At 32.8% G+C, this 16,434-nt stretch overlaps 2 protein-coding genes across 4 annotated transcripts in view; one reads left to right on the top strand and one right to left on the bottom strand.

Moving 5' to 3' along the window:
• LOC119828520 overlaps positions 1–1,169 on the bottom strand; it is a 7,467-nt gene extending 6,298 nt beyond the window's left edge. For both annotated transcript variants that reach the window (XM_038350689.1, XM_038350690.1), the window contains exons 1-3: positions 1,030–1,169; positions 782–805; positions 216–421 (exon numbers count right to left, since the gene is read on the bottom strand). In XM_038350689.1, coding sequence (XP_038206617.1) covers positions 216–421; positions 782–805; positions 1,030–1,075 — 276 coding nt within the window. In that variant the 5' untranslated portion in view covers positions 1,076–1,169. The remainder of the gene's footprint in view (positions 1–215; positions 422–781; positions 806–1,029) is intronic.
• An 11,259-nt stretch (positions 1,170–12,428) lies between these two features.
• The window catches only part of LOC119828519 (balbiani ring protein 3-like), a 49,411-nt gene continuing 45,405 nt past the window's right edge, over positions 12,429–16,434 (top strand). The window contains exon 1 of one of the 2 annotated variants that reach the window (XM_038350686.1): positions 12,429–12,587. The gene's annotated coding sequence lies outside the window, so the exon portion shown is untranslated. The remainder of the gene's footprint in view (positions 12,588–16,434) is intronic. The other variant, XM_038350688.1, reaches the window with a different exon arrangement.

Here is a 16,434-nt window from a genome sequence, read left to right as displayed (position 1 = left end):
TGCTTAAAACGGTGAAGGAAAATATCGTGAGGAAACCGGCATGTCCGAGAATCAAAAGTTCGACGACATGTGACATCTACCAACCTGCACTTGGCCAGCTTGGTGGATTAAAGCCTGTAAATGTCCCAGCAGTGGGAATATATGTATGGGCTGATGATCATGATGAATCAATAATCCATCCTAAATCAATTTTAAAATTTTCAAATATGACTTACAGCAATTTGCAAGCCAGCAACGAAGCCAGCAGCATCAAACAGAGGGCACACATAGCGGTCAGTGGAGCAATACAACCTCAGTTCGGGGAGGGGGCCGGGGGGCCGCTCAGTGCGCCTCCATCCCTCGCTTTCAGCTTGTGACGTGGTACGCGGGATACTGAAGAAGTATTCCTTGTTCGCTAACGCGTCGGACCATCCGAATTTCACTAGGTAATATTGTGTTTGTTAGTGTTTGTTTTTCGCCTGATATTTCATTCGGTAGTGAAAACTACCAAATTGTATATAACAGAGATACAGTACCTATTTAGTGAAATAGATATCTACTTGGATAAAATGTATAGTATTAGTAATTATTGTAGTATAGATTATCTATCGATACGAAAAAATCCAGATTAAGGATTAAGGAGTTGAGACAAACATCCACATGGAAATGAACACATTTATTATTTGTTTACGTAATAAGTGTGTAACATTTTTTATTAATAATTGACAAATTAATAAAACATGCGATTCGAATATTACTTCATTTAAGAACTTTATATTAAGTAAGTATAATGGTACATTACCTCTGAGCCCATTGTACTGGATTCCTGAAATAAAAGTGTAGAAGCAAATACAATTTTATATTAAATTTAACACGCTATAGTTTCTAGTGATAATATATTAAATGCACTTACTATCTCCATTACTGGGGGTCACAAAGACAAAGGCATACTATACATTAAACGCATGCATAACAAAACAACAGGTTATCAAGGGTTATTCAAATTAAATATAACATATTTATTTTTATATACGATTATCTATAACATACCACTAGCAACCGTCGCAGCGGCTAAAATGATTAACATATACTTCATATTAGAGCACAAGCATCGATACTCAGTGAATCAACTATGTCCGTCCACTGCCAGGGCTCGGACCTCAATGGAAGTAATCAAATTGAATCACTTTATATGTCCCTCGTTTAGAATAGCTGGTCAATTTTAGGGTCCCAGTGTCTGTATGTAATAGATAAGGATTAAAACCAGTAAAGTATTTTATTATTTAAGTGACTTGGAAAGAGCACATCAAAAGTATTTTAGGGTCTACTTTTATGACTTGGATTCAAATAAACCCAGGCAGCATGAGTGCCTGACGGAATTATCCTCAATGGACTAAGAATGTTTATATTTTCAGAATGTTGGTAGACATGCGGCTGTTTTTAATTGCCTAAAACTATGGTTAAATTTTCGTTTCTCTTATAATGGAATATAAGACGAATTATATAAAAATTGAAATCTGTTAAAAATCGTATTATTTCGTTTATTCATTACTGCTTAAAACAATTACAAAGGTCTGCAAAATGTCCAGGAGAATATTAAATTTAAAATTAATTAAGTTTTTCAAGCACAAACTGGAAATGATATAATTAAATACGACTGCATTGTTTCAGTTAGCAGCTCGCTTCCCTTCAGGAGACCTTTCGTACAAAGCTTTCATTTCTAGCAAGACCGTTTGTTTTAACGTAAAATTGAAACCTACAGCGGAACCCAGATACATTGCAGGGACCTGCTTTGCTTTGTCGCTTAATTTAAACATAGTTTTTTTGTTTGTATGGTATAAAGCATCTCTTAAACTCGTTTGACAAGGAAAACAAAAAATTGTAGAAACAAAATCCCACGGCGACAACTGTTTGGCACGCTGTTTTGATCACTGGTTTAGGTATCTAGGTAACTACTTTTATATATAAGCTTACGATGAGAACGGACTGAGTTTACAATAAATTGAATAGTTTTAGAGAGTTTAAACTGTCTTGTATGTCATAAGTGGAATGAATGTAGGTAATAAATAAAAGCACATAAGTTACCAAATAATAACAACGATTAAAACTAAAAAAAATATTATAGCCTTTGTAACATTCGGTTTGATGTAAGGTTCTGTTCAGGCATTCGAATTTATGGTTGAGTAAAAATACATATGTTCCAGCATGAGTACTTGAATCGAAGTTTCTTTTTTGGTCAGTCTGAAATACAAAACATTCGGCAGATTTGAATTGCTATTTATAGATCCACTTATGATTATATTATATTTATATATATATTTCGCGTGTTTAAAAATACTACACGTTCGATTGTATACAATTGTAGTTATGCTAATTCTGTGAAATTCTGTATAAAATGAAAGAATTCATCTTTTTCATGCCTCATTCTTTTATATTCATCATATCATCTTTCGGCAAAAATACAGGATAATACTGATAAAAAAAATTAAACCCAGGAATACAATAAAAAAAGCTGTGCTAAATGTCAGTCTATTTTTCGAAGGCAAAAGCATTAATGTATAGATACATTATCTAGGTTCTGAAAGTCGTTTTATTTTTAAAGTGTCGCGAAAGTAATAAATTGATGATGATTGATGGAGCCTAAATGTAGCAATACCTTTTACCATGAGATATAAGTTGGTCTCTGCGACTTCGTTTATTGAGGATTTTTTAAACTCAATTGTAATTTTCAAATAAAAGATATATTATTAAGTATTTGTGTAGCTATATATGTATTAAATATTCATTATAAAATATCGCACCAATATTATAAATGTGGAAGTTTATTTGCTTGTATGTTTGTCCGTCAATCACGCTGAAACTACTGAACGGACTTTAATGAAATTTTTCAATTAAATTCTCTTTCCTTGTTTCTTTTAATATATAATTTTTGAATATATATAGATAATGAACACTTTTTTTTATTATTTTATTAAATGTATTGGTTGAGAGTCAGTTTATGAATCGATATAAATAATATGAAATACAGTACATATTTCGTTTTTCACAGCTAATGTAATACTTTACTAGGTTTTGTAATTAATTATTTGTAGGGTATTTTGAATAAAATTTAGGCTCAGATGGAAAAAAGAAATGTTTTTAATTATAATAAATATTGAGTTGTACATATTATTATTCAGTTAAACCACAGATAGCATAATATTATACTAAGTAAACTGTTATTTAGATGTCATCGTGAAATCTATAAATAATAAAATCTGCTTAAGTTATTAGTTAATAGTTATGTTTTCATTAAAACTAAAATTATAAAATTATGATTATAATAGTAGTAACGATTATTAAACGCCTTGAGAAATAATTTGGCAAGAAGTATACCGATATAAGATACCATGGCGCCGTACAGGCGTTGTGATTTTAACAACTTGGCTGAAGGCCCGGCATAAGTAATGGTACTTTATTTATCATCCGAAGAGTAATATTCAATCAAAAGTGAATTACTTTAATACTCATGCAGTTACACAAATAAATTTGATACTTTTTTTCATTATTTCTACTGCATGATTTTCGCGCCTTTGCCAATGAAATGTATAAGTTCTATTCAACTAATGTTTTCTGTATAATATATATAAATGTTGTAGTGTTAAATATATTGTAACAAATAATTTCACTTTAATTTAGTTTTGAATAGTAACGGTTATTTGTTGGCTTGGTTATAAATTGCTATGCGTGTCGGATACAGTTAGAATCTAGGGCTTATTCAGGATGGGTATTAAATAGGTAAGACGCATATCTAAAGTTTATTTGTGGTCTACTGATATAGAAAATTATCAAGTTTCTTAGATTATTTGTTAAGAAGCAGAAAGTTGAAGTTAAAATTTCCCACAGATCATATTTTTGAATCGTTCATTTAGTCATTTTTTATACTCATATATCAAAGGATTTTCTTTCATTTGTCTTTATTCTATACCTTTGGCGGCCTGGAGGAGATCGCTGATAAGCGATAAGGTTTTCGTAGTCCTACTATCCTATTATCCTATCCTACTAATATTATTAATGCGAAAGTTTGTAAGGATGTGTGTGTGTTTGTTGCTCTTTCACGCAAAAACTACTGAACCGATTGCAATTAAATTTGGAACGTAGACAGATGGACAACTGGAATAACATATAGGCAACTTTTTATCCCGATATTTCTTCGGGATACGGACTTACGCGGGTGAAACCGCGGGGCGCAGCTAGTGCTATAGAAATCACTGTTTCACTATTTTGTATATTTGCAACATTTTTACTTTTTTGGTGTGGGATATTTAATTGTTAAATAAAGTAAATAAATAAAAATATTTGTTTATTTTGTATAGCATATTTTTAGTTATTGGAATTTCGCAATCAATCCCAAGGTAGAAGTAATTAAATGCTCTCAAAGAAATTCTTCGATACTAACACTGGCTATTGAATACGAATAAATGTTCAGTATTTTTGTAAAAAATGAAGTATAATATTATAAATATACTAGAGTTAGACACTACAACGTCGGGGTGAACCGAATTTCAAATGCAGCTATGTTGAGGGCTCTCGAAAGTCCGGTTTTCATTTCGCAGTGGGTTTCTTAAGACCTTAGAATAATTTTGCCTAGAATCCGGCTTGCTTGTGATATACTAGATGCGCGTCGCGGTTTCACCCGCGTATAAGTTGCATATGTGTTATTCCAGTTGTCCAGCACGTATCGAATTTCATTGCGATCACTTCAGTATTTTTGCGAGAAAGAGGAACAAATATATACATACATACATCCACACTTACAAACTTTGGCGTTTGTTATATTAGTAGGACTTTTTGTGATTGATTTGACGTATTTAGCTACTATTCCTTGTATTTGGAATAAGGTCGAGGAGAAATTATATCTGTCAAGCAATAACACGTAATCTAAATTATGCTTTAAGTATATTTAAAGTCAATAGCAGATGAATTGTTATCGGGTGATGGATATTGCGAGTAAATAACATTGTTTTTCTAACCTGCATTCAACACATTTTTAAAGCAAAGATAACTCTGGTTATCTGGAAGAAATCACTATATAGCGATAAGACCGCCATTTGTTTATAATGTATCTATATTAAGGTTTTTATTATGTTTCAAGAGCAATCAAGAGTTAATAAATAAATAAATAAATAACTATAGAAAGAGATGTTTCACATTTTATTTCTCCTACTTAAATGTAACAAATAGAAAATGTCTTAATCTGAATCTGAAATACTGAAATCTATGCTCTGTATAGATTGTAATATTTTATTATCCAAGATGTAGTTTAAGGGCCGAACAAATACATATAAACTCTCCAAGACTTCATATGAAAAAATGTATGCATTTTAAATACAGTATAGATTTGTTACCATGTTAACTGCGTAAGATTTCAAAATGCATGTTTTCCTTAACGTCATAACGGATCAAAATTTTCTAGTCACAAGGCCACCAAAAGAACCGTCTATTATCCTTCTCTATCGGCCTATATTACGTAACTTTTATAAAAGAACACTGAGTCAATGGACAGGGAATGCCCAATGTCGTTCATTCATCGACTCCTCGAGGCCTTATAGTCAGAGCGCTAGTTGGACTGATTGTTATCAGATACAGATTTCAAATTGTGTAATTTATGTTTTTGATTTCTGTTTCTACATACACATATATTTAAACATTAACCAGATGTATGTAAATTTTTTTTAACAATAACATACTATAGCTATCTATGGTTTAGTATTTTTATATTTGTCTGATTATCTGTTTATTTGTATGTGTGTGTGTCAATGCCGTAAAAGCCATTAGGCACATAATACTAATAATATTTTATACAGTGATAGTACCTAGTACCAATCAACTTGTAGGCTACATTTTGTTATTTAAAAAAATTGAAGGTTTTTCCTTATATACTGCATATCTTTTCCTCCAAGTTTGAAAAAAATGAATGAATAAAGAAACACAATCATGCTTAGGTCTCTCTAGCTATATCGATAATGCAATAGTCGTGACACCGATTTTGAATCCGGCGTATTTGCCTTTATGCATGTTGGGTTTAAGTCCTGAGTGTAAATTTCTTATGCAATAACTACTGCATACATTTTTATATGAAAATAACTAAAATAAGTAAGAAAAGAGCCGCGAATAAAGTTCTGGTTCTGGTTCTAAAAAAACAATTATTTTATCACAAGGTGACTCGGCAAACGTGTTCTGTGAGGTGAGGGTGTCCTATAACCTTTTACCTATTATTCTGTGCTATTGCACAGACTTACCGAATTTATTATATAAATTGTTCAATCCGCTTCGGAGTAGTTTGCTTACAAACACTGTGACATGAGAATTTTTTCTCCGCTTATGTCAAATATATCATAAAAAATTGTATTGTATATGAGGAAGGTAGAAAACTACACATTTAGCGAATGACATAGGGTATTTTTTATCCCGTGTTATCGGACGAAGCCAGGCAAACAGTTATTATGTTGCAAGGTGCAGTATCATTATTTTTAATAAACTTTTTACAAAGTCGATACAATCTTGCAACAATAGCTAATATTTAATTCCCATTCGCAATCGTAATTTCATGATATGTCTATATTATTATTATGTAAATTATTATTCATTATAATAATGAATAATAATTTTATAGAAATCTTAGCAAATTCCAAAGTCACTTTGTTAATTTATTAACAAAAAAGACTTATGACAATTATTATTTACTTAAGACTTAGAATAGTATATACTATATATTCTATTGAAAAACCTGATTGCGTTAACAATTTTACCACGCTTTAATTAGCTTCATATGTATGTTTGCATGTAACCATTTCCTTCAGATTAGATTTTACCCACTCTAAACGAATATATTTCATTCAACCTGTACACTTGTCAAGGATCGGTGACAAGTCAATAATTTTGAGCGTTTATCTTAATTTAATGTGGATAACATCACCACAGCTAAAAACGGCGAAGGAAAACATCGTGAGGCAACCGGCATGTCCAAGAATCAAAAGTTCGACGACATGTGACATTTGCCAACCCGCACTTGGCCAGCGTGTTGGATTGTGGCCTGAACCCTCATAGGAGACCTGTCTCCCAGCAGTTGGAACATATATGAGCTGATGATGATGATCTTAATTCCATAATTTCAAAATAAAAGCTCTTGATGGTTTAAATAATTCGTTTAAGACTCTGTATAAGAGCAAATGAGACAATTTTGTAATCATTGAAGAGTGTTTTTTAGTTTTGTAAATTACATTTATTATTTAATAAGTATAATATGAATCTAATATTTAACTAATCCGATCGTTTAGGTACGTGTTTATTTCAATGGAAGACGTTGCGTGCTTCATTATATTGAAAATACACCAATAAGAGCTATTACAGTTACAGTACTGAGATCTCGCTATACTTGTAACCTACATTTAGATACAGTTAGAACTAATTTAATGGAATCGACTAGAGAATGCACGAATGGGAAATAGATTTTGTACGTTCATGTCGGGCTTGTTTATTTCTGATTGGACTGATCGTTAGACCTAACCGATTCTGTTTAATTCATTGATAAGGGATTTATTTATGTATTTCAGCATAATTTTTACTTGTGCTGTTACGGAGCCTGATCTTTTTTATTTGGAATGAAGTCGTTAATAGTGAGTATGCGTTGTATTTTTATATTTAACTAACTTGTGTGTCAGACTCTGAATTCTATAATAGCAAATTTTCTTTTCTGTGAAAATTTATGTGCATTTTATAAAATTTTCTTTTTAAAGTTGGATTATATCTTGCTCTACTTCGTAATTATTGAGTATCACAAGACACCTTCCAGACTGCAGTCTCGATTTATCATTGTTTACGTTTGAAATCTTATATCCTTTTGTTTCGTAAAATAGAATGAAATCCAGACTTGCTTTTGTTTCTAGAACCTTTACACGAATTTTACCGCCGCAAAGAAGGTATTCTAGACAGCTTGCAACACCACACTTTAAGTGAATCGTTCAGGGGCTGTTTACATGCCGGAGGGTAAAAATTTAATTTCTTCTAAAATTTACTTCTCTTTTTTCCCTTATTTTTTGTGGTATACATTATTTTAACATTTGGTGGTGGGTGTTTTAACATAACTGTAAACTAATTTACTGAAACATCGAAACGTAGACATTATATAAAGTTAATTTGAGCGAACGTCTTTCTGGTACAATGGGCGTAGAACCTGGTCCGAGAGGTCAATAAATATCTCGGTCTGGATTGCCAGACTGTGTATTGACACAGCCTAGCCCAGGCAATTCACTTACTTGCACATAAAAAAGTCGATCAGTGAAGCAGATGTACCTATATCACTTGCCCCATATCCTACTTGGAAACACGGAACTTAACCTAAATTCAGTTAACGGCAATTTTTTATGAATTAAAGAATTTGCATATTCTAGGATTACAAGATCGATCCTATTATGACAAAAAGAAAGCTGTAAGTTTACCGCTGCGTCCACAGACGGCCCTAAACCTAGAGTGCGTCGCTGACAGTTCATGTGACACTGACAAATTGGTAGTTGTGGATACGATACCATTCTCACATCAATCTTCACATCCCTCCATCGATCGGCTACTTCTCCAACGAGGAACCAACAACAGCTTATTTACGCAAAAAGTTTTTGACACATTGATGTAAAGGCCTAGTTTAAAAGATCTTAAATCACGAAAATGGCGGGAATTTTCATTTTGCTATCAATGTTGTGAAAGAAATAAAAACGCGTGGGTTGTTCCTAACTTTTGTATAAAATTATTTAAATGAGGACTTTCCCTAGTGTGCAATATATTAAAACAAATTATAGCCGTCTAGACAGACTATTAATTGTCCACTTTTATAGGCACGTGGAACATAATTTCTGAATGGTATTTACGTATAAATGTTGGAATTTGAATATAACGTATTCAATTTCAATAAATCGTATTTGTACAGTAACTCCCACGGCTCAATTCTAAAATATATCGGCAGTAATTAATATTCGTAATTTCGGATTTTATACAATTCAATTTATCTATTTATTTATGTAACAATAAGTATTCGGTGATAAAATAGCACTGCTAAATAAAGGTTACAAGAATTTGACATTATTTCGCTCGTTATTATTGACAGATTTGATATTGATAAAACAGCTGTGTTCTTGAATACAAAATTGTCAAATAAAAGGAAAGTACGTCATTCAAAAGTTGGTCGACAATGACCTAAATGAAATATCCGCCACTTTGTCTTTGATTAACACCTATTACAATAATGTAATATTGTTTTAGAGTAAAATTGGCTAAGTTGAATATTATTAACATGAGATCGTTACCACAATGCGGAATATATGGTAAAATTATCAGAGCAAATTCAGAAGTCGTATAATATCAAAACAACTGTGACTGCTTCTGGTGTTAAATTGATAAAAAATAAACTTGTACAATATCTTCTTTAGTTATGATACACAACGGATGTCTGACGTCTTATATATGTTAGAGCAAATGAGAATCCAGTTCCGACCCACGTGTCGGGTCCTGCAATGGAAATATTTTTTATAATAATTTTTACTCTAAGTTAAATGAATAAATAAGACCTGGTGAGTCGTTTTATGAAAACCAAAGGCATGAAAATAAGCATTGTATTGGTAAATCAATCTTTGGAGTATTAGGTAAAAGGGAAATGTTTCAAAGCATTAGGGAATAATGCTTCATGAATTTTTGAAATGATTCCAGCGTGTTCTTAAAAGAGTTTATTATCACGTTTTCCTCAAAAGTAATCCATAGGAAAATCGCGCTTTTTTATCATTATTTAAACTCTGGAGACGTAGAGTGGGCATGAGCTGAACTGTGCAAATTGCCTCGAAATAAAAACCTCTAATGATGATTGCCGTCGTCAAGAGCGCGCCTGATGTATGATTCGCTGGCAGCAGGAATAATTTAAAAAAAATATTTTAAAACATTTTTCAGAAAACGTTTGTTAAATTAAATCATTTTTTATACGTTTGACACAAATTGGAACATTAAATATGATTTTATGCGCTACTAACGAACCGCGTCATAAGTACGACGATTCCCCTAATTGCTGATAATCAAAATATTATATAGTTATGAAAAAGATATATGACATCGAATTAAATCAATATACAATTCACCCCAAAAAGTTTGTTAAAGAACCTTTATTTAATTTCTTTAAATAATAATGGATACGTAACAAGTATATTTTAACTAAAAGTGTATTAATAGTAAGGTCGGAATCACAAAAGTTTATATGGCATCTAATGGATGGATGTTTTTAACTCTTTCATGTAATGCTAACAGCTAACCGGGATGGAATATGGCACAGACATAGAATTAAGTTTGGACTAGCACATAGGCTGCTTTTTATGTGGGTAACATGCGATGAATCTGCAGCTTGATGCGAGATATGTACAGTTATATTTATTAAAGGAGAGATTTTATTTTCGTACGAGTCGCTCGTCCCGGCTCCGTCCAAGTTGATCCTAGGGAAAACCAAAATAAACTAGCCTCTGACACTCGCAAATAACGTATTGGCAATAAAAAAATAATAAAAATCAATTACCGAGTCAAATCTAGACTATTTATTATTTCGTATTAATGGATCAGTAGCTGATATTGCATAATTTGTGGAGATATCGTTTATTCCATTTCAATAAAATTTAATAATGTTAAAATTTTGATTAGTCTAATAGATAGATAGTCTATTTAAATAAACAACAACAAACCAACGAAACTTAACAGAAATTAATGAAAATAATCAAAGGAAAATTGCTTAATTAGAGCAATTTGACTTGAAGTTTTGTTTGTGAATTAGGCCAGTGATTATAGATAAAACGAACAACGTGGGTAACAGTAGCTGGTATGTACTTATCTGAATAATCTAAATGCATGTAAAGGAACATTAGAACATGTCTTATTTATTGTATACTTAACATGTATGTTTAAAATTTTCCTATAATGTCTATAGTCCCTACGTTTATACTTTAAAAATTAAAGGTTTGTTGAAGCGCGTTAACCTCAGGAACTACTGGACCGCAAAAATTATTTCACCGTAGGATATGTGCGTTATCCTTGAGTACTGTAAACAATGTCTGTACCACGGACAATACGGGGCGTACCGCTAGTTTTAAACATAAAGAAGTAATTAATGTTAATAATCATGAATAACTTTATAAATACGTATTGAAGAACATTCTGAATAAGAAATTTCGAACGTAAAACGTCATTTCGTTTCGCTAATTCCATACTTTTGAGTCCTTTATGAATTTTTATGAAAACGACACGAGTTCCTTTGAGTCATTTGTAAAAGCGTGGCTGACGTGCTTTGACAAAGCCCTGGTGTGCACTCTGAATTAATATTACCGCACTCTCATTATGTGGTTAGCTTTTTAACGGCTCCAAACAATCCTTGGACGATGAGAGGATTCGATACTTATGCGCTCTTCGCTTATATTGTTTTATTTACTGGTATTGCCTTGTACTATATATGAAAAAAAAATCCAGTTCTGAGTAACGACATTATTTTGATAATTTCTTTTGTTTGAATAAGTGGGCGTGTTGCTATTATAAGCTTCTTTAGGTTTATATAATTAATGTAAATAATAACCAATATAATGTAGCGATAAAGCAATTAATGAATATACTCGGAATTGGAATATCGGGTATTTATTTACTTCCTACGCAATTCAAGTTTCATAGAAACATGATGGCTTTCTGTCTACCTTCTCTCTATCATGCTAGAAAGCGTATTTTAAACATTATAATGTTAAACAAATATCTGAGGGATCGATGAATCTGATATGACTAGGTACTTTATTACATTTTAATACCCATTTAGAGTTGATGATATCTGCAGATTGTCAAATAACAATATAATTATAATAAATAAATAAATCAGCGCAATCACTTTCAAAATTTAAAGCTTTCTTTGCCATGCAACGTCTTTCGGAACTGTATTCGATCCTAAATAATTCCCTTTTGACACAATAATGTACTGATGACTTTTTATAAATAAAAAATGTAGTTAATTATTTCATCTTCTTTTCTACTCTTCTCTATGTACATACAAAATGTTTCCTCTTTGTGAAAGTGGTCTGAAATTCGTGTTAATTTCAACGATAACACACATACTTTCATCAACATGCATTAAAATCCTTAACGAGGTTAACAGCATCCAAATCTGCGCTTGAATTTAAATCCTCAATCCGTTTGTTTATGTCGTCATAACCTTTTCGAGCATTCGGCGGGAACCGGTCTGGTCACTTTCGCACAGAGTATAAAAAATACAGATAATCGTTAGAGTGAGTCAGGGATCACTTTTTTGGTGCTTTCTCCCACACCTGCTTACTTCGATCACGGATATGAGCACTTTCAACTGGTGGAAAATGGGAGCAGTGTTTTGCGTGGCCTTGTTTCCAAGTAGCGAGTTAGCCGGCGGAGCCGACCAGTGTTGGTTCGACTTTCTAGCGTGTTGTACGTACCGCGGAGTATAGAAATCGGCGCGAAATCCATCGCGAGTGTTTTGTGCTGTGTTGTGACTGTGTTCAGGATCTTGCAAATCTGGAGCGATACGCGTTTTTTGAGAGGTTCGAATTTTAAATTTGACTTGTTAGTTGCGTATACATTATTATTACTCAGTTTAGTTTATCGGTGAGTAAAAATGCAATAGTTATGAGTTAGCAGACACCGCTGTGAAATGTGAAAGTATGATTTAATGCGATTTTTATAGCAAAGTTGAATAATGCAAAATTTTACTAAACTACATAACTGAATTTAGATTTCTTGAACTGAGAATTATTTTTTATATTTATTATATTATCAAACATATTCAAAAAAGGAGGAGGTTTTTAATTCGATTACATTTTTGGGTTTGTTAGGTACCTCAGAACTATTGACTGGGTGAACCGATTTTGATGATTCTTTTTTTATTAGATATCTGGTGCCTTCCATGTGATCCTATTTATATTTTAATGGTTTTGACAATGTGACGGCGGTTTAGTTTTTTGTTAAATATAATTAATAATGCCATCGAACTATTTAACTTGTTACAATTGTCAAAATTCCATAGAAATTATAAGTATAGGCTTTCTAGTACGCGGTGATATTTCGCAAAGCTGTTTGAAAAGGTAGTATTTGGTAGCAAGTTAGTAGTTGGTAGTAAATACATAATATTTTTTACTCATATCCTACTAATCACACTATCACACTAAGACTATAAATGTGAAAGTTTGTTTGTTTGGATGTTTGTCCGTCAATCACGCGTAAACTACTTAATGGATTTTTATGAAATTTGGTATAGAGACAGGATATGAGCTGACTTGGGTGATAGAATACTTTTTATCCCGATTAAATGCTCCCTTTCGATAAAACACGAATAGACATTCACAAAATTATTTGTAAATGTCCAAATTCCACGGAAGCTAATGTTATAAACGCGATTATTTTTAAGTATGGAAGGATGGACGTTTGTTACCGTTTCACGTGAAAACAGTTTATCGTAACTGTCTGAAATTTGATACAGAGATAGAGTATAGTCTGTATTAGCACTTAGGCTACTTTTTACTCGGGTATCAGGTGAGTGATACCGCGGGTTACAGCTAGTACGTAATAAGCATAACGTTTTTTTCATTCCCTATATTAAACTATGGCCACTGACATAATTAAATACTATTGTGATTTAAACATAATGTGAGTGTTAATGTACGTTTATAAAGCTTTCTAGAAATCTGAAGGTTTTTGTGAACATCTACTACGTCATATTCTTTTATAATCGAGTTCGAAGTAGAAACTATGCAAAATTTTTATAAATACGAAAAATCTTAGACAACTCTTTCTGAAATTGTTCTATTTTTTATATAATCCCAACTCCAATGATGCGGAACTTTCCACGTCCATCCGACTCGCACTTGGCCCTGTTTCTAGGCTCATGACGCATGTGTAGTATGAGCATGTACCTAGTTTATTTAATTCTAGAAATCTACTAAGCACTACTACAAATCAAGGTAGGTACTACTGCGCTTTTAGGCGCTTTCATTGAAATAGCGTGCTATTTGCGAAGGTCAAGTATAAAGTGAAAATAAAATTATAGCGAACTCCGCTTAATTTCTAATTCGCATGCTGGGAACTTTTAGCAGTAACTGCTTTTGTTCTGCTAACTATTTATATGCTGCTAAATATGTATACAAGTCATTTCCCGTGTCGCCGTTCGTGTTTAACAAGTATTTTCTTGCGGTAAATAATGCATCTAAATTCTGAAATTTATTACATACTAACTGCGCCCCGCGGTTTCAGTCGCGTTAGTACGTATCCCGTAGGAATATCGGGATAAAAAGTTGACCATATTTTATTACAGTTGTCCAGCTGCATGAGTACCGAATTTCATTGCAATCGGTTAAGTAGTTTTTGCGTGAAAGAGACCCAAACACACACACACACATCCGTACAAACTTTCGCATTTATAATATTAGTAGGATTAGTAGGATAGAAGTATTAAAAAATCCAATGCAAAGGGGAAGTATGCGGGGAAAATTCCAGTCTGTCTATCTTTTCCGATGACTACACGGCTGCAGCCTCGGCGCAAAGCTATGATTTTTAAAAATTAAATGGTATTTTTTACGTTTAGTATGCCGTAGTTAAATTTACATACAGTAGAAATAGTAGGTGGTATCTGTCTACATATTAATTGACTAAAATACTAGTATAGTATATGTTACGAATATATTTTTTGAATAAAGATTGAAAGTAATGTGGGTGTTGTTAGATGAAATAATTACTTCTTTTTCGTTAAAATTGGGGCGACAGAAAATAAATTACAAAGCTTTCCAGGTTTACGTAGCGCTAAGCTTTGAGGCTTAAATGTCTTAAACTTAAATATTCAAAAGAGGAATGATAATAATTAACTAATTTGTACCTTCACAACCAAGTTCAAACTCAAACTGAAATATTTATTTATTCAATTAGATTTATTCTATGAGCACTTTAGAATCGGCGTAACATAGTTTCAACATTTGCCACTGTCCATTTACCATTTAGTACTACGTGTATAACTATACCTTAATCTATAATGATGTTCCTCTATGAAAATCTAATTGTAACGATAATTGGGGCGTGACGATTAGCGAATTGACATTTTTATTTATGGTTATGCACTATTGGGTCACTATTACTAGCTGCGCCACGCGGTTTCACCCGCGTAAGTCCGTATCCCGTAAGAATATCGGGATAAAAAGTTGCCTATGTGTTATTCCAGTTGTACAGCTATCTACGTACCATATTTCATTGCAATCGGTCCAGTAGTTTTTTCGTGAAAGAGTAACAAACATACACACATCCTTACAAACTTTCGCATTTATAATATTAGTAGGAGCAGGATTTATCAATAATATTTAACGGATTTAAACTCGATTTATAATTTATATTATATAACCCAACGTTTCGATCCGATTGTGGTCTCTGCTACATCGGCCGTTTAAAAGTTCGTTAAAAAGTCTTAAATTCTAAATGTATAATACTCGCGTAAAATCAAACACGAGAAAATACTATATTGTAATTGTTTCAAATAAACAAAACAATAAAGGAACTAAAAAGAAAACATCTTATATATAATTATAACTAATAAAAAGAGATTCTTTTTACACATTATAACAAATTTTTCAAGAATGCAAGCAGACTGTAGCTTATAAAAACGAAATTAATATAACCTTATTAATTTCCTATCTAATCTTGTTGTTAAAAGTGAGAGCCGTAATAAAGGCGGTGTAAATAAAATTGTTTTTAATTAAGTCCGAGGCCGCAATCGAGGCTTTTATAAACCGCTCTAGGTAGACAATTTTCACCGCAGTTCTATTAGAAATACTCAAATGCCTGCTGTTTGATCAACTCTTAACTTAAATGAACTGAGCCTTTTAGAATAACGATTTTTAATGTATTAATATTTCGGTAAACACAAATCAAGATAATAAATACCTTTTTTTATGTCATAGCGGGCAACTTAGCTGGTGGTTCGCCTGATGGTAAGCGATCACCACCGCCCATGAACATTCGCAAAGGTAGGGCCTCTGCGAATGCGCTGCCCTCTTTTTTGGGGTAAGGGAAAAGGAATGGATTAACGACTGGAAAGAAGGAATGGACTGGGACGGGTGAGGAAAAGGAAACGGGCCTCCGGCTCCCCCACTCACCGTACGAAACACAGAGGCATGCCACTATTTCACGCCGGTTTTCTGTGGGGGTGTGGTACTTCCCCGGTGCCAGCTGGCCCCAATTCGTGCCGAAGCGTGCTCGACTCCCACAATAAAACTACCTACTTCATAATATGATAAATGTTTTAGTAAAAAATAATAATCTTTATAAGATTTTTTTTTTAACCACGAGACTTGACGACGGAGAGAAGTGTGTGGGCGTCTTCCTTGATCTAGCCAAGGCTTTCGACACGGT

This window comes from Zerene cesonia, chromosome 8 (assembly GCF_012273895.1).
Source record: "Zerene cesonia ecotype Mississippi chromosome 8, Zerene_cesonia_1.1, whole genome shotgun sequence".
NCBI classification, from domain to species: Eukaryota; Metazoa; Arthropoda; class Insecta; order Lepidoptera; family Pieridae; genus Zerene; species Zerene cesonia.
This window is presented reverse-complemented; position numbering and strand designations above follow the sequence as displayed.